At 38.2% G+C, this 22,515-nt stretch overlaps 1 protein-coding gene and 1 long non-coding RNA gene across 2 annotated transcripts in view; one reads left to right on the top strand and one right to left on the bottom strand.

The window, feature by feature from the left end:
* LOC139736394 (sushi domain-containing protein 2-like) overlaps window positions 1–22,515 on the top strand; it is a 74,437-nt gene that overhangs the window by 47,821 nt on the left and 4,101 nt on the right. Inside the window, exons 18-20 of the mRNA XM_071647148.1 lie at window positions 956–1,219; window positions 14,706–14,867; window positions 17,230–17,391. Of these exons, the coding sequence (XP_071503249.1) occupies window positions 956–1,219; window positions 14,706–14,867; window positions 17,230–17,391 (588 nt within the window). The remainder of the gene's footprint in view (window positions 1–955; window positions 1,220–14,705; window positions 14,868–17,229; window positions 17,392–22,515) is intronic.
* Window positions 6,085–9,260, bottom strand: LOC139736397 (uncharacterized). The gene is made up of 3 exons (XR_011711257.1): window positions 8,864–9,260; window positions 8,246–8,456; window positions 6,085–7,664 (listed from the first exon to the last, which is right to left on the bottom strand). It is a non-coding gene; the product is annotated as an uncharacterized lncRNA (long non-coding RNA).

Here is a 22,515-nt window from a genome sequence, read left to right as displayed (position 1 = left end):
TTGTATACATGCCGCTCCCATAGTACTAGACAACACTGTACAATCCAGAGGGACAACCACTACAACTCAGCCCGCAGTCAAAGCGAGGCCGAGTTATTCCCAAGTCCGAGTTTAGCCTGACCCCGTTCGGATAAGTTCTGAGACTGAACCTTCTTGGTTGATATTTCGTATTTTCGTCGTTGCCCATCGAATATCTTGTTATTACAGCGTCATTCCGCACATTTCCTAGGCATACGTTCACACTTGGGAGCGAAGTTTTACAACTTTTGCAGGCGTACCAGAATTATGTTTTGGCTTTAACACACGCCGAGAATCACATCCGGATAATAGAGAGATCCGGATAAAGGGAGACCGGAAGGAGAGGTCGGACTGTATTAGGACAGGGACGTAAAATGAAACAAAAACCCAGAGAATTAAGGCGACGAATATTCATCTACCTAGTTTGCCAAGTGTCAGACTTTCTCTTATTCGAAATGAGGTCGTGACGAAGATTTTTTGTTTTACCTTCGGAATGATGAGTTTTGAGGAATAAGAGATAATGCTTTATTCGACAGTACTAGTTATAGCTACTCTGTTTTTGTTTTGTTCGGTAATTGACGCCAGTAGTAGTGTTACTACAAACTGTTAGTATTTCTTGTACAACTCAATGGATAAATTGAGGTGCGATGATGTGCGCACCTTATGTCATTGAAATGAAGAATTGGTTGGCTTCCCTTGTGATTGTGTCTGAAGCCGAGAAATTTTCAAATCCTCTACCGTTTCATTTTCAATTGTCCAATTTCTATGAAGGTATATAAATTATTTTAATTTCTGTTTATCTGATTCCATTCGTCTTTATTACTGCCAATTAATCAGTGAAGGAGAAATTGCACCTTAAGCAAGGCTGCATACTCGAAGAACAGCACAAAAGCGAACATAGTAAAACAAAAATTGTCATCTTTTCTCTTCTCTCCAGGGGCCATCAGTAGCCCGGAGAGTCTCTTCCTCTATGAGCAGGGCAAAAATCACGATTACTATCAGGACGACGACTTCGTGCCCGTCTTTGAAACCCCCGAGGGCAGCCTACCGCCAAATCTCAACGCGTCGGACGTCATGGATGTGTGCGGCGACAACGTCTTCTGCATCTACGACGTCCAGTCCACGGGTCTGATCCAGCTGGGGAAAGCCACGAAGCAAGCATACGATGACTATAAGCGGATGCGGAGGGCGCCACAGGACAGTAAGTCGAACAATGGGCATGGCTCTTGCTCGATGTCACTATCATTCATTAAAGGGGCATTCTAGAGAATCTACGTTTATCATTTCACATCATCTTGAATGTATCGATTGATCTAGGCTTTTTGTTTTTAGTTGTCTCGTCTCTTTACTTGTATTTCTGCTTCTTTCCTTTCCCCCTTTCCACTTCTTTTTTCATCTCTCACACTTGTAGTTAAGTTTTCACCTTTTTTTCCCTCCTGTGAGGTGCCCACGTTGTACAAGCATAGTCCTTTGAATGGGTACCTTCACTTTTTTTTCTCAAAATGTATAAATATGTCTGTATGAAAAATGCCTAATTTTGTAATGACTATTGACAATTGTTATTCTTTGCTATCTATGTATCATTCCTTCAAACGCATGTCGAATCTATATCTTTTTGTACATTCTGTTGAAAGAAGTGAAAATAAAACCTTTGAATTGAATTGAATTGAATTGAATTGAGTGTACAGTACGTACATCGACTGTGAAATGTAGTCTATAATTTCCTTTGTAGAATTTATAGAAGACAAACCTTTCATGTGGAAGCATAACGTAATACACTGAAAATGGATGATTACATCGGAGGCTCACATAGAGACATATTCCAGTAAGATAGCAATGTAATCCCATTACAGTATCGCTTGGTTAACAAGTTCACCTATGTAGTATTTATGCATACGTCTTTCTTTTGTTCTACTTCCTTGAGCATCCGATCACGTATTCTTAAAGTGAGGCTGTAATGCGATCATCCTTGATGACAGTTTTGATTTGCTATAGATTTTGAAAACATTCACATTCCTCATTTCAACACTAAAGATTCTTAAACTCTCTATCGAGCAATCCAGTGTAACCAACTTATGGATGTTCGAATGCAAAAGTTTAAAAATTGTCAGGAAGTCTCCTGTAGCTCCTTACCTAGCGCAACGTGGCAAATCCTTTGTGAAGCTTAAGGGAAATCTCAACCAGTTTTGTTTCTTATTGCTCGTAACGAAGAGGTCATCAAAAACTCAACCAATAATAATAGACTCAGCATGTTTTCGTGTCTTGTTTACGCTTCTTCCTCTATCATTGAATTCTTTTTGTTTCCTCGTTGCTATTTCATCATAAACAATGTATCTTTTCATATTTATGGAATGAATGTTTGCTCATTTTTGAGCAGATTTCAGGTTTTAATGAAGTTGGATGTGAAATAATGATACTCAACAAAGCCAATTTAAAAGGTAACGTATCTTGCAATAGTAAAAAAAGAGTGATTAAGAACTAGGAACTTAAATTTCTAAACATTTTTGATTTTATTCCTTTGTTACCACATATCTTAACCTCTACTTATGCATTTTTTTCTTTCTTACTTTCCCTATTTCAAGGCCGTTTCAAATTCTTCAGTTTATTTTCCCCCATGTCACTTCATCCTCTGCTTACCCATTCTTTATTTTTCAGACTTCTCAGTTACGTCTAATTCCTTTCATTTTCTGTCAGCAGTCATCGTACCCTCTACTTATTGTCTTTTCTTCTTCCTCAATCACACAAACATCTCACAACCATCACCCTCTAATTTTTTTGTCTCTTCCTCGCCCTCAATCACACAAACACATCTCAAAAACAATGTAAAACCACTTGAACTGAATCAACTTTTAATCACCAGTGTTATTCAATGGGGGGAAAAAGCTATAAGTTTTTATTCAAACAAATATGTAATTTCACCCTCTGTTTACACATTTTCCCCCTACATCTCACTTTCATTTTTAATTCTTTATTTCATTTTATTTCTCCAGCCATCAAATCCTCCACTTAGTTATTTCTTCATCTTCCATCACACAAGCACAAATCAAAAACTATGTAAAAATTGACACAAGAAATCCAACTCTCAATCAATCGATGTCTAGTAAAAAAAAATCATACATGTTCATAAAAACAAATATGTATATTTATTTCGAATTATTTAAGTACATGTATTGCTATGGTTACATACCCATACAAGCTATACCTCCTCGGATGAAATTGTCACAGTAAAACGTTTTAAGTTTGAATCTCCTATACAAACTATACTTATTCGGATAAGATTGTCAAAGTGAAAGGCATGTACTATATATACTGTATATCGGGTATATCAAGCTTGGGTAACGTACAACCTGTTCGGATAAAATTGTCTAAGTGAAACATGGTCAGGATAGAAGCTATTTGGATAAAATTGTCCCAGTGTAATATGGTGTCACATAAGCAACGTTTTTTTTTTTTTTGTGATTTACTCTGCTACTTTGACACGTAATCTAAAAGTCGAAACAGATTAGGTACAGTTAAATCAATGGTTTAATAATAATAATAATAATAATGATAATAATCAAGTTTTGCTCTTGTTTACAAAGTCGAAGATTTGATATCAAATATCAAATACAAAACAAAGTAGAAATAAACACGTAACTTTTGGTTATACTGCTCTGGGTTCCGGGTTCGTGTTCCCCCTCTAGTAGTTGGTACTGCGCCAGCGTCGTGCCCGGTAGACCACAGGTCGTCAGCGGATGTGGCTCAGCAAGCGTGGCTCAGTAGGTGTGGCTCAGCGGGTGTGGCTCAGCTAGCGACGTTCATCCCTCGGCTCGTGTCGGTAGTCGCTTCAGCATGACAGTCCCGCTTGCCTACGTTAGTTCAATCCCCGTACACTGTAAAAAATTTGTTTAGTTTCTAAACACCTAACTAAACACTTTTCTGTGACAGTTTAAAAACACTGCGACGCGTGTATTTATTAAACATGTTTAGGAACTAAACACATGCTGTGTTTATTTTCAGCACATCCGAGGTGTTTATCACACACACATGTTTATGTTTTAAACGGTTCTGATGTTTAAAAACTAAACACCTGCTGTGTTTATAGCCTAAACACCAAACGTTTACACCATAATCACTCACAGTGTTTAAATACTAAACACCGCACAGTCACATAATCACCCACAATGTTTAAGATCTAAACACTGAACAAAAAAATAAACATGACGCACTGTTTACAATGTAAACACTGCGACATGTTTATTCGCTGTGACAGATTAAAAACACTGCGACATGTTTACTTGCCATTTTAGTGTTTATTCTCAGAACACATGTCTGATTTTTAGATCGATCACAAAATTGCATACACTAAACATGTGACATGTTTACATATTAAACATCGCAATTTCTCAGTGTTTATATGATACATGTTTACACCTTATACATGCTGAGTGTTTACTAGTATATGAGACATGTTTACACATCATACATGGTAATTTCCACGTGTTTATATGAGACATGTTTACACCTTATACATGCTGAGTGTTTACTAGTATATGAGACATGTTTACACATCATACATGGTAATTTCCACGTGTTTATATGAGACATGTTTACACATCATACATTCATACATGCTGATTTCTACGTGTTTAAATGAGACATATCATCATGCATGTTAATTCCCATGTATTTATTAATACATGTATAAAGTGGATTGTTTCCACTTTTTTGCATGGAATGAGATAAACGCATAACATTATACAGAATTAAATTTACCCAGTATGTACCAAATCATCAGCACACTTACATCGCATAATACCAGGGAAGACCTGGGTTAGCTTTCACAAACATTTTGGCTACAAGAGTCAAAGGCAATTCTCTGAATGCAAGTTATCAAAACATCAGTCAAAGCTTGGGCAATATCTGATGAATAATAAGTTAAAATCCTTTAAAGGGGAAATCGAGTCCAATAAATAAGATAATCTGATAAAAAAGTAAAATCTTACAAGTTTAACAGTAAAAATTTTAATGAAATTGGATGAAAAATAAGGAAGTTATAAAATTTTGAAGTTTTGCTAATTTCTGCAAAGCAGTTAAAAGTGGATATGAATATGCAAATGAGTGAGTTGACCATGCCATGACCTCACAATTTTCCGTTGATCGTGTACAAAAAAAAATATTAAATTCAATGTTTATGTTAATGAAATGTGAAACATTATGGTATTGCTGGTTGAATAACTTCAGAAAAGTGATCAGTTAGATATATCAGGGCTTGAGCCTCGGGAATAATTGCATTTGAATGAAAAACTTGAAATTAAGTAAGTTGTGAGAGAATGACATGCCCACGTTGCCATTTGCATATTCATATCAACCATGCAAGAACTGTTTCCTCAAAAATTAGCGAAACTTCAAAATGCCATAACTTCCTTATTTTACATCCGATTTCGATCAAAATTTTACCAATGAACTCTTAATATTTTACTCTTTCTTATCAGACTAACTTGTATTTGGACTGGATTTCCCCTTTAAATATTGCCATGTTTTGCTATACGACACAATACTGAGTTAAATGCAAGATACCTGGGAGTCACTGGCCTGTACACGAAGACGTAAATGAAATTCTCTCCTATACACACAGTAAAGTTTGTGTATGCAGGAAATGGCACACAACTCATTTTGGAGAGAAAAAATATTGCATTTAACAATTACTTTTCAGTCACATGTAATTCTTGGCCTACTTTCAAGAATTGCCGTCTTTCTACTATATTCAGAACTAATTCTTAGTATTGTAAAACAAACTAATAAACTTGTTGATTGTGAATTGCAACTCAACGCTTCGGAAGCTTGACATGTATGTAAAACACCTCCTGGAACATAACTGCAGTCTGTGAACAAATCCATGCCGACCTTGAAGATTGCATCAATTATTGGCAAAGTGCTTTGGGGTGTACCCGAACCAGATTAGCTCACGGCAAATTATACCATGCACAACACTATGGTCGTATTGGTACTGATCAGGGAGTGTAGATGATGCACTCATCATAAGGAGACCAAAAAAAAAAATGTTTTCATTGTATTTAGCCTGTGGTGAGCATCTGCACTCCCTGATCAGTACCAATAATGGAACTTAAATATATACATGATATTGTTCTTTTCACTGCGACAATCACTGAAAGTACATGTAGGCTAACAGTACTGTATGGATTTTTCACTTTTGCTATTTTGAGAGAAATATTAGAATGTTAGTGGATTTCAAGGGGTGAGTGAGAAAAAACTTCTACCTTGCTAGAACCTTGGAGAAAGAAGTCAAACTCATTGGGTATACATGAATAGTCTATCCATAGAGTCTAATCAGTCTCATCATACTCCACATAATCATAGCAATGGTATGGAGGGCTACTTTCAATCTCGACACAGCAGAGTTTTTGGTAAAGACAAGAGGATATGAACAAAGAAAAAATAATGCATTGCAACTGGAGGCGGGAGGGTATGCAAGGCTGTCATGAACACGCGATGTGATCAGCAAGACTCCTCCCTTGTCAATTTGTCAGTCAGTTGCAAGACTCCTCCCTATTCTCCATACATGTTGTACTACATTTCTAATACCTCTCTCCATGTGACCGATTTCAAGAATATCTCAAAAAGAAAATATTAACTACCGAATACTGCATTTCCTATCAGGTCTACAAGAAAATTGCAAAGAATTCCAAACAAATGCAACTACTGGCCTCTTATTTGCGTCCAATATCTGCTGATTGTATTGGAAGCACATGAGGGAAAAAAATGAAATGGCTGATATTTTGATTTGATTTGTTTTGATTTCTATATTCCTTTTTGCACTAGAATATAACAGAAAGCCAATCGAACAAAGTTCTTGAGTAATACCTTAACAGTGAATTACAAGGACATTGGTTGATGAATAAAATGAAGTGAATAAAATTGTTTTTCTTAATAGTGCAAAACGATTTCGAGCAAGTGTCTTTACATGTTAGATAAAATTATAATTTTATGTACCAGCTGTTAAAAAAGACAATTACACATATCTATGAGCAATAAGAATGCAGGTGACCATTATCGTAAGCACAGAGGACAATAGAATCGCTTTGTTTTGGATATCCCTGCCATTTCAAAACCAATTTTCATCAAATAAGCATTGAATTCCTCTTCGAATTATATCCAGGCCCCCTACCTTCATATTTCTTTAGAGGTTCGTCATTATGTAATACACACACGCATACACACACACGGAGAAGTGAAGCCCCATCGCATACAAAACCTATCATCCCCCATATGATTTACTTTATTCTAGTATACAGGTATAGATGCACACTGTCAGTGAAGACAAAAAAAAACAACAATAGAAAGGTTGCTCTAACAGGTGGGATGCCTCCTAATAGGTCTGTAGTGCATCATGACGATGTGAGACATCACATGGCTAGCGGGAAAAAGATTAGTAACATTCAGAATTATTATCCATGGTTCATTTCCTTCATATGGCATGTAGGCCTATAGATATACTGTATATCAGTATATCTTGCGATGTCCTTGTAATCCTCAGATGTTTGCACTTTTAGACGGGTTGTATAGAAGTAAGCGCATGCATCTTTCATTCTAATCCAGACAGGTTTGGCGTGATCCCTGATCAATTCTTCCATGACGTACTGGTGCTGGTAAAAAGAAATGATTACACAAGGAAAACAAATCAGTTGGCTTTCCAATACAATGGACTTAACTGCTCCCATAGATTCTGAAAATGAATGGATAGCAAAGAAGTTGACTGAATCCATAAGCAAGTTCAAATTAAAAGGAATGACAGAATCCCTTCATCACATAAGCACTTAGTGTCTTGCGTCAGTTTTTACTTACTTTGATGAATTTTCTGGAAATAATTCAAGTCTTTTTTGTTGTTGTTGTTGCTTCTTTCTTATTCATCATCATTATCAAGCAGAGTTACGACCATTACTGTATCCTTTGTCTCTTGGGTGAAGATTTTCACATCTGTAATTTACACTTTCAACAATATTTGCAATAAATCAATTTTTCATAATTATTTATTTTAGCTAATGGATTGGATTCGGGAGTCGGGAGTAGGTAATCCCCCCAAAAAAAAACAAACAAACAAACAAACAAACAAACAGAAGAACTTAAAGCATCTAAAATCTGCATTTTATAGAAACTCATTTACATGCCCTTTTAAGTACATAATATTCATTGATTTGGCTCTGCAATTTTGGGTACATGTACTTACTTGATTTCCACTTTCCACATGGGTAGTATACAGTGATGTACTATCCCCAGTTGATTTACTCTGCTGACTGCACCATTCCTCGTTCTCTGCCAGCAGAGGTAATGTCTCGCAGAATTTAAACAGTCGTCAGGACATCATCGTCACCCACTTTGGTGCCATCGACATCCCTTTCCAAGACATCCTAATGGGCTTTACATTCAATTTTCACCACCTGTTGAGTTATGAAGAATTTACAGGGAATAAAACTGAATTTCACTCAAAATAATTATAGTCACTAACCCATCGTCATTCACATGAAAGATACTTCATAACTTCGTAAAATTAAAGATACAGTGAGTTTACCCGCTAGGCCAAGTTTACCCATAACTACGGTACCGGTAATCTGTAGAGTGTAGGAATATTGTATTACACGTTAACAACACTAACGCTAGCGTTAACACGTTACAGTTAGAGCGTTCCCCGTTCTAACGTTAGATTTAGAAATAGAAAACTAAAACAAACGAGCAAAATCTTTCAGGGCGTAGCCTATTTCTACGCCTACTACAGTTTTACATTAAACGAGGGCAATTTTGCAATAAATCTTGTTATTCATCGACTTAGCAGAGTTAGCAGACTTACCGCTTTCATGCAGGCCGGCCAGGCTAAAACTTTATCGCTTCGACGCCATCTTCATAATAGCTAGATCCGCTCTCTAGTACGACAGTACAGAGTCAGTGCAGCACAGTCGATCGATAAGGACAGTGTAGTGGACGATACCATACCAAGCCTCGAACGGATACGCACGTACTGTAGGCCTTTACGCACATCACGCTGCTAGGGCAGCGCCAGCCAGCCAATCAGACAGATCCATCCGTGCAGGACGTACGCGCACATCTCCTTTCCCGCCAATTGTGCATTGATTATGGTCATAATTATGCATAGCACGAGTGTGCGCTAGAAGCGCACGCACAGGGCACCACTGCGTGCGTTGTGGCCGCGGGCGTCATGTCACATGCGCGGCTGACTTGTACTAGAGTACGAGTAGCACAGTGTTTATGTTAAACACGTGCGGTGTTTAGAACGTGTTTACGAGGCGTTCTAAATGTAAACGCGTCTGTTTACCCTGACAGTAGAAGTGTTTAGGCCTAACCAACAAACATTTGGGTAATGCCCTAAACCATGAACGAAATTATTATAACAAAGGCAACTCCCATTTTTTTCTAGCAGTTAAAATATAGAACTGTACATGCGAAACCAAAATATAAATTTATTACAGTTGTATTATATATTTTAGGTTATCCTTTTTCCTTATTGATTAGGCATTTCCATGAAAGGCCTAAAACATGAATTATTTCATAGTGCATCTTGATGTCGTAACAGTTTCCACTTTCTCGTGATAAAAGGAAACTAGAAATTGCAATTTACACACCATTTCCAACACTTCTTCATATATATGGACATAGCCAGAATAAACACTCCAACTAAACACTCCAAGCTAAACACTTTAACTCTCAATACTTTACACGTACTATACACACCGGGTGTTTAGATGTTAAACAAAGTGTTTAGAATTTTAACACTGTGTTTAGTTCATAAACATGTCGCATGTCGCATTTTTTACAGTGTACGGATGTGTGTCTTACGTGCTAACCAAATTGTTTCTCTGCTAATATTTTCAAATCGTCCGTACTTATACACAAACAGCTAAAATCAATTAACATAATGACTCATACAGAAGTATGCCTTAAAATTCATCCTCACAAAGCAAACTATCTCTACTTACTAAATTAAGACTTCCCTAGCACCTAATCATATTCCTGAATATCATTAGGTGTTTTCACATCAGCCCGGTAAAAATCCAAGCTCGAGATATTTGTCGCAGAAAATAGTCAGCAAAATAGCGCGCTATTTCGAAACATCGGGCTGATGTGAAAACGCCTAGTAACCTAACTTCACAGCCGGATGAGTTCGCCTGAGCCTTACATGATAGGCGTTTTCACATCAGCCCGATAAAAATCCAAGCTCGATATATTTTTCGCGATTGCGAATGAGAGCGCTTTTTCATTTCTTATTCACATCAGCCCGAAGAGAATTACCCCGAATTTTTGTCGCGCTAATTCGACAGCTGAGTATGTGCAAACAGCATCAGTAATGTGTGTGCCCTCTCAAAAAAATTTCTCATGATTTGTGTGCAGTTTGCCTCGATTGATCGGGTCACACACGCTAGGCATGATGGGATGCATCGCGCTAATTTCTGGAGTCGTTTTCACATTACCATTAGGCGTTTTCACATCAGCTCGATGTTTCGAAAAAGCGCGCTATTTTCTGACTTGTGAAATCAAAAAATATCTCGAGCTTGGATTTTTATCGGGCTTGTGTGAAAACGCCTATTTAGGCGCTTTCACATCAACCCGATGTTTCGAAATAGCGCGCTATTTTCTGACTTGGGAAATTAACTCGATCATGAAATAGCGCGCTATTTGATAGTGTGAACACAAATTAGCGCGCTGATTGTATTGCTCTGCTCGAGAAAATTTCTTGAGTCCAACTCGGGAAATTTCTGAAATAGCGGAATACTAGCGCGCGCTATTTGATAATGTGAAAACGACTCGAGCAATTAGCGTGATGCATCCATCAGGCCTAGCGTGTGTGACCCAATCGATCGAGGCAAACTGCACACAAATTATGAGGAAATGGAATATTGAAAGAGAGCATGCTACCTGAAATGGAAGTATGGAAATTTCAAAATTTCAAAATGCACACATACTCCATACTTTAATTTCCGGCAAATGACTCAGATCTTTGCTTGCAATTAATGATTTCTTAGCTTAGACTATGGAGAACATTAAGAAATTGCATATGAATGATATGATGAGAGTTCCCTTAACTTGATAATTCAAGTTTCTATTCCACATAGGAAATGCACTAATCAAGCTAAATGGAATTACCTGTCTTCACCCTTTAATTATTGTGTGTTTGTGCACGCTTCACAAGCATTCCATAAATCATTTGGCCACTCAATGACAAACAACACTGATTAGATTAGGAAAATTCAAAAATTGGTACCATTGCTAAAGAGTGTTTAAAAGATCTGGAACATAATACTCTCAACAGAATCATAAATATACTCAGAGTCATCATTATCTATTCCTATAGAATTTGTGAGGGGTAGAAATCATCTCTCATATTCTCTGAAAGAAAGAAAGAAAAAACTAGACATGTTGTGTGTCCATAGTAAATGGATGCCCCTGCTGATTGTGATCACGAAGTTGTTTAATTTAGTGTGATGTACCTCACAACAAAACAGTAAAATCAGTTTAGCAATTTCTCAAGTTATCGCATTAAGTAAAGTTTTAATTGAAATGCCTACACACTAACAAATCAAAATCCATTTGATGTATTTCAATTTATTAAGGAAAACTAATATGCACATGTAAGGAGACGTGACATTCTGCAAGCACATTGCGAATTAGAACTTGACCTGTATTTCAGAATGATGCAAATACACACCAACATTTATCAATATTTGGCCAATACAGAATGTTTTGAAGTTATCGCACAGAAACTAACTTGGGGCTGAAAGAATGGACAGACAGAGAGATGAACAACAAGACATGAACAGATACTTCAAATGCAAGCACGCATAGACACAACCATGAACACATAGAGACCTACTTGACTTCGTGCTTCCTATTTTGACATACCATACTCCTTCACTGCAAGTGCGCCCTGGTCCTGGGCATCTGAAAACGTAGACGGGATGGACTGCACCTTGTCCTCTTCTGTCCCCACTCTCCTCATTGTGTAATAGCGCCGTTTACTAGTAGCTGCAGTTATGAACCTTGCTGCCAAGAAGAGGATTCAAAGAAAAATATGAGAAACAGTATTTTGTTATAAAGCATTGACTTAATTCCTGCAACGTGAAGGCAAAATTAAACCTGGCGTTCATATTGTAATAGAGTAATTAAATATATAACCGAATTCACTGGCCATGCATATAAAGTATACAGTAAAGTGTGACAGATCTTTTTGTGTGTGTGATGGTTTTTTGAGTAGCTGCATAAGCAATTTATTATGTTCATTCAAAATTAGGAAAATCATCAACAAATCAGATATGCATCACCGTGTAATTTGAACTGACAGAAAGAAAAAAGAAACAACAACAACACTATAAATATGTGACCCTGCACCTCAAAACAAACAAAAAGTCGCCAGACATGAATTTTTAATTAAGACCATATTCTGAAAGAACAGACTTTAAGCCTTACAATGATGTATAACTCAAATCAAATGGACTCTCCTAACCTATCTAAATATTGGAAAGAAAGCACAAACTCAGGAAAAGTGTGAACTGAGAAAAGAGGCTCTGTTAGTACAGTTTCTCTTCAAGCGCTTAATCTTTACCAAACCGTGCTGGCTGTGCGATGAATGGGACAAAAAACAGGAAGTAAACCACCAGAGTAACAACAATGAAGGGATTATCAGATTAAACTGAAATTAAACATGCCTCATTAACATATTCTGTCCATAATTAATGCCAACTTTCAAAGCAGTAGCACTATCCTTTCAAAAGTTATTAGATTTGAAAGTGAAGAGTATGAACAAGGTTTTTTTTCAGAAATGAAAAAGGGATTCTAAAGACACACCTAATCACACTATTCTACCAAAAATGTTCGAGATAAACTGCTAAAAAACACACTTTCCTGCCCGTTTTATGATACCAAATTTTAGCATAATGTAAAAGAAGACCCGCTCTTTCAGAAAATCTGAAAAAGTCAAGTTCTGCTAGGTTGACCCATTTCACTTATTTTCAGTCCTCACGCAAAATCAGTGTGTGGGACTTTATGTTCGTTTTGAGGTGCACGGTCACATATTTCCATGCCAAAGGAAAGGCCAGATCCCAACCACGCAAAAACCCTGTCATCTTCGCTTTTCAATTTGTATAAAATTGAATACATACACAATATTCATATTTTCCTTGTAATTTAGTTATTCTGCCTTGAAGTATGATTCCAACTTTCAACAAATTTAGTTCATTTGAGGGAAAACATGCCAGGGTTGTGAAGACCTGGCAATGTATACAATCTAATCATTCATCAGAATTATACAAAACGAAATGAATTCATTAAATCTTTAATATCATTATATGTCACATTCACACTTCTGCTTCCCTCAAACCATAATTTCCTTTTTTACCATGCTTTTTAATGACACAAAAGATATATTATCGTTCCATTATACCACGAAACAACCTAAATCATCACTCCAAAATATGCAAAGTAAGCTTCCCACGATAGCAGACCATAATTTTATATACAAAATCGAAGACTAGGTTCTTTCCGCCAAGTAAACAGCTTAACATGGCTTGAAAAACAGGAGGCCAGTGTAAATATTACGCACCTTGTTTCTCGGGTTCCTTCAAAGTGAATTTATCGTTCACTCAAAAACTAATCGCTGCTTTCCTTTTGTCAGCAGGCTTCATAGACTTACATTAGGTGCAGACTACTTGGGTCTCGAGGTTGTATCTCTACCGTTGGCCTCATCCCGGAGATTTTCCACGAACTTTGACTGCTCCGCGATAGGCACCCACACCTTGTCCACGAAAAGCTTACCCGGTCCGCTGTAGGAGAAGTACGCCATCTTGCCTTCCTTCCGTGCCGCAATCAGAGCTGGCATCTGAGTACGCCGAGACAAACGGATCCGATGTGGAAGATCCTGTGTAATGTACAGGCTGGTGCCTTTCAAATTTTTAGCATTTTTGAGGATTTTTTCCTTGTCCGGGAAGCGCACATAGCGAGCCTTGATCGGTCGAGGCTTGTTCTGTGAAGGCACTCTGTGAATGCGTTGATATTGTTGGGTGTCCTCCTCCCCTGGCGCGCCTTTCTCCGGGATGCCAAGAAAGACGAGATTCTCCCGCGCCACATAGGTAGAAAATCTGTCTATCTCTTCCTGAAGGCTTGTTTCCTTTTCTCTCAGTTTTGCCTCCAACATTTTTACTCTTGTTTTCAGCTCTTCTGTTTCTTTCACCTGGAACGTGATGGCTTCCTTAAGCTCAGTGAACTTTAAGTCCATTCGCTTAACTTGTTTTTCCAATGTCAGTTCCAGGACTTCGAAACGTTCCTCAATTTTATTTAGCTGCCTGTCCATCAGCTGCCGGATGCTAGGTAGCAGGCTCGCGTCCGGGCTAGGCGGCGTTCCAGTATCTGGTCGTTGACACTTCGCTGCCCCTTTCCCGCTCTTTCTTGGGTTACTCATGCTTGTAGAATACTTGGGTTGCGGGGTATAGGGAGAGAGCTAAAAAAAAAAATGCGTGTTCACTCGACGAGCATCAGGTGTGATTTTACTAATATTGCTACATTCTCTCAATCCTTACATGAAGATGGACTTGTCCTTTAATTTATTATGTAAGTTGTAGCAGGTAGTGCTAAATTACGTTCTCCATGTCTCAATGTCTTTGTCATGTTTCTTGTTCTTGGTGCAGAATCATGTGGCCGCCTCGATCCTCCAAATAACGGGTCCATCACCCTGGATGAGACGGGCCAGGTGGCAACGTTCGGCTGCGACGAGGGATTTTTCCTGAGTGGATCCGAGCAGTCCGAGTGTCTCGACGGGCAATGGTCCAGTGAGACGCCATCTTGCATCAGTAAGTGTCACATTTCAAACGGAAATGACGTGTACATGCTGCACGATTATACAAGCCAGATCGTGGGCAAAATTCATGAAATCATGAAGAATAAAGCACAATATAATTACAGATATATCATGTTCATGATGTTGCAATAGAAGTGGCTTGTGGCATGGCAGTGGGATGATTTTTATGTAAACGCTGAATTTGTTTTTGCATTTATTTCAACAGTCGATGTGTCATCCATTAAAGGGATGATATACTGGTTTAATTTTGTCTGAGATGAGGAGTCAGGTTTTAACTTTTTGCGAGGCAATTGCAAACTATGGACTATTGAAGATCATACAATCCTTGGAGGAGTTCAACGTTTATGTGATAAAAACTGGTTTTGAAATGGCCGAGATTTCCAACAATAAAGTAAAACAATTGGTCCCAATAAAAGGTGGGACCCAATTTCCATTTGGATATCTGTTTTCGATATCTAAGCCATTTAAAAACCGATTTTTATCTGATTAAGCTTTACCATGTTTACTCTTAGAATTGTTTATTTCTTTCATATTGCACAATAGTTTTCTCGTCATCTCGCAAAAAGAGTTGGAAACCTGAAACCCTATCTAAACCAAAACTATACCACCCCTTTACAACCCCTTCAGGGAGTGGCATATCTCGGAGAGTTACCAGACCTATATTCTCCTACCACCATGCAATCTCTAACATTCACCTGGTAGCCAGGATCTTAGCGGATGATGACACAGATATCCATCGGCTTGATTTTCACTCCCAACGTGCTGTCACTGTAATACACCGCATCCGACATACTATCCTGACAATACCGATGGAATTTGTGGACAAGACTTTGGCGGGATATAAAACCACTTGAAAAAAACATTAAACACTAACAATTTTCATATTGCAAGTTTTTTCTTCATTTTCAAAGAATTATTGGGACAATTAGATAATCATTTCGGTTTGTAGTGTGTTGTTGTCTATGGAACATACAACTCACTGTAGGGCTTAATTTTGTTGTAATAACCTATGTGCTTATACGTTTATGGTCTACTAATGAATGGTGTGACCAAGGAGGTATTAAGCTCGCCTACTACATCCTATAGTCTTGGACCACGTGTTACATTACCACTAGTTTTGTTGTCATGGTTGTAATGGTAAAACTTAACTGCGCTTATACCATCATGCCTCTACAAAAAATGTGACATACGGAAATGAGGTAATTCTTGCCACAACATTTACGGGAAAAATTATATCATCATGATAATGATATTATGTAACCTGTTACAGAATGACTGAGATGCTACTCGTTGACAGAGAGCAATGAGCGATGTAAGGGTTATTTGCCTACCTGTTGTATATGCATGCAGTCGGTGAACTTTGACTGCTCCGCGATAGGCACCCACACCTTGTCCACGAAAAGCTTAGCCGGTTCGCTGTAGGAGAAGTACGCCATCTTGCCTTCCTTCCGTGCAGCAATCAGAGCTGGCATCTGAGTACGCCGAGACAAACGGATCCGATGTGGAAGATCCTGTGTAATGTACATGCTGGTGCCTTTCAAATTTCTAGCTTTTTTTGAGGATTTTTTCCTTGTCCGGGAAGCGCACATAGCGAGCCTTGATCGGTCGAGGCTTGTTCTTAGAAGGCACTCTGTGAATGCGTTGATATTCAATTCCATCCACCTCGTTGGCAGACATTTTTAGGGAGTTGATGAGAAACTCACGCATTACTTGTTGGGTGTCCTCCTCCCCTGGCGCGCCTTTCTCCGGGATGCCAAGAAAGACGAGATTCTCCCGCGCCACATAGGTAGAAAATCTGTCTATCTCTCCCTGAAGGCTTGTTTCCTTTTCTCTCAGTTTTGCCTCCAACGTTTTTACTTTTGTTTTCAGCTCTTCTGTTTCTTTCACCTGGAACGTGATGGCTTCCATAAGCTCAGTGAACTTTAAGTCCATTCGCTTAACAGTAAAATTGTTTTTCCCATTTCAGCTCCAGGACTTCGAAACGTTCCTCAATTTCATTTAGCTGCCTGTCCATCAGCTGCCGGATGCTAGGTAGCAGGCTCGCGTCCGGGCTAGGCGGCGTTCCAGTATCTGGTCGTTGACGCTTCGCTGCCCCTTTCCCGCTCTTTCTTGGGTTACTCATGCTTGTAGAATACTTTGGTTGCGGGGTATCGGGAGAGAGCTAAAAAAATGCGTGTTCACTCGACGAGCATCAGGTGTGATTTTTTGTTTTACTAATATTGCTACATTCTCTGATCCTTACGTATACGAAGGTGGACTTGTCCTTTAATTAATCATGTAAGTTCTAGCAGGTAGTGGTACATGACGTTCTCCATGTCTCAATGTCTTTGTCATGTTTCTTGTTCTTGGTGTAGAATCATGTGGCCGCCTCGATCCTCCAAATAACGGGTTCATCACGCTGGATGAGACGGGCCAGGTGGCAACGTTCGGCTGCGACGAGGGATTTTTCCTGAGTGGATCCGGGCAGTCCGAGTGTCTCGACGGGCAGTGGTCCAGTGAGACGCCATCTTGCATCAGTAAGTGTCAAAGTTCAAACGGAAATGACGTGTACATGCTGCACGATTATACAAGCCATATGGTGGGCAAAATTCATGAAATCATGAAGAATAAAGCACAATACAATTACAGATATATTATCATTTGATTGATTTTATTTTATTTTATTGTTCCACATCTCAAAACATCAAACATGATACGATCGATTGAACATAAGATTTAACATAACGTCGTTATTACAAAGAATACAAGAGAAGACAATTCAACAAACATGATATGTGGGGACCTACTTAAAAGCAAAGCTTGTAATATATAGGTCCCTGTATATAATATGAACGTGTTGGTCTTCTTAAACAACCTAGTAACGAAAACTATGAAAGGAAGGAAAGGGACGTAAAAGAAAAGAGAGCAAAAAGAGCAAGAGAAAGGAATAGAATATACGAAAGCATAGCAAAATACAAAGTAGCCACATGTATTGCGCTTGCAAGACTCCTTATCACCCGAGCAACACAGTTACGTAACTGTAAGAATGCGCAAAAACGCACATGATACATAATGATTCAGATTCAGGAATAGCCTTGACATAAATAACTCCGTAAAAACAACAAAAAGCTAAACTGGAATACACATAATAGTCCAGGCTAGAAGGCACCCAACCTTGTTTTTTGATATATACAATGTTTTTTGATGGTTTCTTGTCAATTCGAGGGTGCTGATTCCAAATCCGATTGATGCCACTCGCGTAACCTTGAGCATTTTCGGCAAAACGCAAAAATCCAAAATGGCCGCCAGATATGCTAATTCGGCCGTGATAAACACAATAATGTGCATTATATGACCAATTATTCCACCAAACTTTGTACATTTCTGTTCCTAGAGTTACTCCATTTGCATTTGCAAGCGAATTTTCATTTCATATAGGTTCATTTAGCATTTAAAGCTCATTTTGTTATTCAAAATGGCCGCCATTCCTATGCTTATGTACTATATGAATGGCAAAACATATGCATGGAAATATAGAACAAATTTACTGTATTTCCAGTCCCGTACCTATGCTATCATAAAGTGTTGCATGTGCAATATGTTGGGTGTCACTTACAATATATAGGGGGCCTACATATATGAGCATTTAATATTCATAAACCTTACGATGTTGAACACAATTTCTTATATATTTCATTTTGTCTCAACAAAAGTCTCAACAATATAAGTTCACTAAACGTCTCGCAAGGAATCAATGTACCATCATATTCTACATGCCCGTTGAATATAAAAATGTAATACTAACACAATATATTAAGGAGCCTAGATACATGGTTTTTATCAAATAATGTTAAAAATGGAGAGGAAGCTAGAAAGCAAAGCTTGTAATATGCATTCCCCTAAAACCATATTAACAAAGTACAAAAAAAAATCCTATACAGTAAGTGCAGAGATACATGGTTGCGGACAAAAACACATCGGACATTAATGACACAACCAAAAACCCTTTACACTGTAGATTTTTTTTTTTTCCAGCAAGGAGTTGGGGGGGGGGGGGGAGGGAGCAGTCCTGAGGCGAGTTCGAAATGGATCATAACCTCCATCACTTTGATATGACTTAATTTAGGAGTGCCGCCTTGATATTATCGAGCAAACCTGATTTTCTTCTTGAATTAAAACAACAACAAAAACTGTTGAAGGCATAAACGAAACTGTCCTAATGCAATACCGTACAAACTGTTCATTAAACATCACCCAAGGAGCAATGTGAGATACCTCTTTCAGTTCTCTCACAGTTCCTAGGTGTTGATAATATACACTTCGACATCATGATCTCATTCAGTCTTGTCTTAAAACTAAAACTGTCATTTTTATTGTCTTTAAAGAACCCTTTAATTGTATGTTTAGCAGCAGGCGACATCAGCCCCAAATGTGCAGAATTCTTAGGCTAAAGATGCATATTAGTCCTGCAATTGTTTTAATTGCAACCACATCTGGTGATGTTCAGCACTTCCTCAGGGGTTAGAGGGCGATTACTTGCCATAGAAACAGGATGAAGACATGAAGACTTGCTTTATCACCACCCGTTGAAGCCCTGTGGCTTTGTTGCAAGGCCAGAGACAGTGTTGTAGGTAACTTTGGTGGTATCACAGATGACATCAGACATCTGCACCAACTTGTTTTGGGGTCAATATTTTCGAGTTACAGTAGGGAAATCTAGGTTTGTGGGATTTCAGGCGCATTGATCATGTTGATGGCAGGTTGTTCAAGGGGGCATTTCATGAAGTGTTTTGTCAGATCTTCTCTTTTTGACAAACTGTTATAAGCTATTAAATCCTTGCATCTGATTGGCTGAGAGCAAATTTGTCAGACAAATTTGTCAGACAAAACGCTTCATGAAATGCCCCCCCCCCCCCATGCTATCGTGTTTGGAAGGTCAGGATATGCGTTGACGGCACTGGTGACACTGGCCATCCTTTCCTTCCAGTGTGAGGGAGAGTGATCGAGTGTCAGTGAAGGAGGGTGGACTTCCTTAGCCTATGCTTGGAAGGCTTGCCACAGAGAGCTACCTTGAACATAGCGTTGGCAAGATGGTTACTAAGATGGAAGGCATGGGTCTGATGATAATCTAACAAAGGTTGGGGCAAAGTCTCCAGAAGATGATGTACTCCACTATTGTCTTGAGATGGGTCAGTACTCGGCTCATGTCATCCAAGGACTTTCTATGAGACGTAAAGGCAAGATCATCTGCAAACTTCCTACGTGAAGTGAATGTAATGTCACCACATAGCCTATGTTAAAAAGACATCTAGTGGAGTTAGTTTACAGCCACAAGTAAGGAGGCCATCATTCCGAGTCCTAACACAGCTGGTCTGGTTACCGAGAGCAATCCTGAATCTGCAAATGCTGAAGATTAAAGACAAGCAGTGTGAAGTTGTTATAACACTGCTTTCAGAATGAGGCAACACTGTAGGCCTACAGATCTCAGAGTCTCCCTCGACATCATAGGCCTATACTCAAACACATTCACTCCGAAAAAACGGTGGTAAAATTCATCTACCATATATAATTCATCTGGGTTAACATTAAAAACTTTGGGGCATTGTTTTCATTTCAGAGATTTGACAACAGGAAGTGAGGTGGTCCCTTTTTCCAATTTCCCCTGCCTCATGTTCTTTCTCGGATGAGGGGACTGAAAAGTTTGTACAATATCGCTTGTAGATAATGTAGAACAGGACAGTTAATTGGAAATTTCATTTGTGTCATCATCTAGGATTCAGCCTTTTAATTCAGTAAATCAGAATGAATGATTTAATGTTGAACATCTCAAGGCAAGTACTCTCTAAAAAAATCGAGTGAAAATATTTACTCTTAAAGGAGTGAATAAAAAAGAGTGGATTTAGAGTGAAATTGGAGTGCATTTTGAGTGAAAATGCTCATTTTCACTCGTTTTAGAGTGACCTCAGGGATCACTCCAAAATCTTCGAGTGATCCCTGAGGTCACTCCAAAATGAGTGAAAATGAACATTTTCACTCAACATTCACTCCAATTTCACTCTAAATTCACTCTTCTTTGTATTCACTCCTTTAAGAGTGAATATTTTCACTCGATTTTTTTTTAAAGAGTAAGTATCAAATGTTCATATCTAATAATTCCTGATAAACGATCTTGATGTTGGCGTCAATTCAAGTTTTGGTGGATTTTTCCAAATACCTAGGGAAAAAATCAGATTGAGGGAGCAAATTTGGATGTTTGCATCAAAAAAAAAAAAACAGCCTTTATTAGTAACAACCTTCTGATTTATAATCAGCACACAAATTGAAAAACAGTGTAGGCCTACCTGAGTGACAGAAAAAAAAAAAGATTATTTTTTTATTATTTCACACGCTCTGCCGTTCATATTGTGCAGGGGTATATGAGTGGCATCCATTTTGAAGTTTTGTATTAAGAAGAATATAATAAGCCTAAAAACAATAAACTTTCTGTTTTTTTGCTTGTTTGTTTGCTTGTTTTGCTAGTGGCACTCATCAGATTTGCATTGCACAAGCAAAACTTGATAAAAGCGTAGGTATGTGACTGAAAATTCGTCTTCTATTTCTATGCATATTTTTTGCCATTCATATAGTACATGAGTATAGGAGTGGCGGCCATTTTGAATTGAAAATAAGCTTAAAATACTAAATGTACCTCTTCAAATGAAAAATTTCTTGCATGTGCAAGTAGAATTACTCAAGGAACAAAAATTTTAAAAACTTTGATGGAATAATTTGTCATGAAATTGACATTAATAGGATTATCATGGCCAAATTAGCATATCTGGCGGCCATTTTGGATTTTTGCGTTTTGCCGAAAATGCTCAAGGTTACGCGAGTGGCATCAATCGGATTTGGAATCAGCACCCTCGAATTGACAAGAAACCATCAAAAAACATTGTATATATCAAAAAACAAGGTTAGGTGCACTTTCTATGGAGCCTAGCCTGGACTATAAGGCGTTTTCACATCAGCCCGATGTTTCGAAATAGCGCGCTATTTTGCTGACTATTTTCTGCGAAAAATATCTCGAGCTTGGATTTTTATCGGGCTGATGTGAAAACGCCTAAACTAAACAACGAATCTGATAAAGAAGAGGGAGTTCAAATAAGATTGCATGTTGTCGTTGTATTATTAGATATAAGCCTGCACAAGGGATTTTTTTTTTTTAGTTTACGCTCAAACCAATTCAGTGACAACGATTCAGTAATGTCGGAGTCAAGACTATTCCAGAATGTCGGACCTGTATGTACTATTGTTTTAAGAGCAAATGCAGTTCTCACGGGAGAAAAGTGAAATGAATTTTCTTGTCTTGTAGGGTAGGAATGTATAACTTTATTTTTTACAAACATGGGAGTGAAAGCATAAGGTAATTCGTCTCTAGTTAACTGGTACATAAATATCCCAAGGGAGTAAGAATATATATCAACAATCTTTAAGAGGTCATTACTTTTGAACAGTGGGCTTGTCAGTGCTAAATAATTGGTACAATTGACAATCCTTATAGCTCGCTTTTGTAATCTAAAGATAGACTCCAGGCGTAACTTGGAACAATTCCCCAGGCCAGTATGCTATAATGAAGATACGGCAATAACAAAGTCGAAGATAAGGTACGTAATATGGGGAAA

The sequence above is a fragment of the Diadema antillarum genome, unplaced genomic scaffold (assembly GCF_040938485.1).
Source record: "Diadema antillarum isolate AM-2024a unplaced genomic scaffold, OU_Dant_1.0 seq00000643_RagTag, whole genome shotgun sequence".
NCBI classification, from domain to species: Eukaryota; Metazoa; Echinodermata; class Echinoidea; order Diadematoida; family Diadematidae; genus Diadema; species Diadema antillarum.
This window is presented reverse-complemented; position numbering and strand designations above follow the sequence as displayed.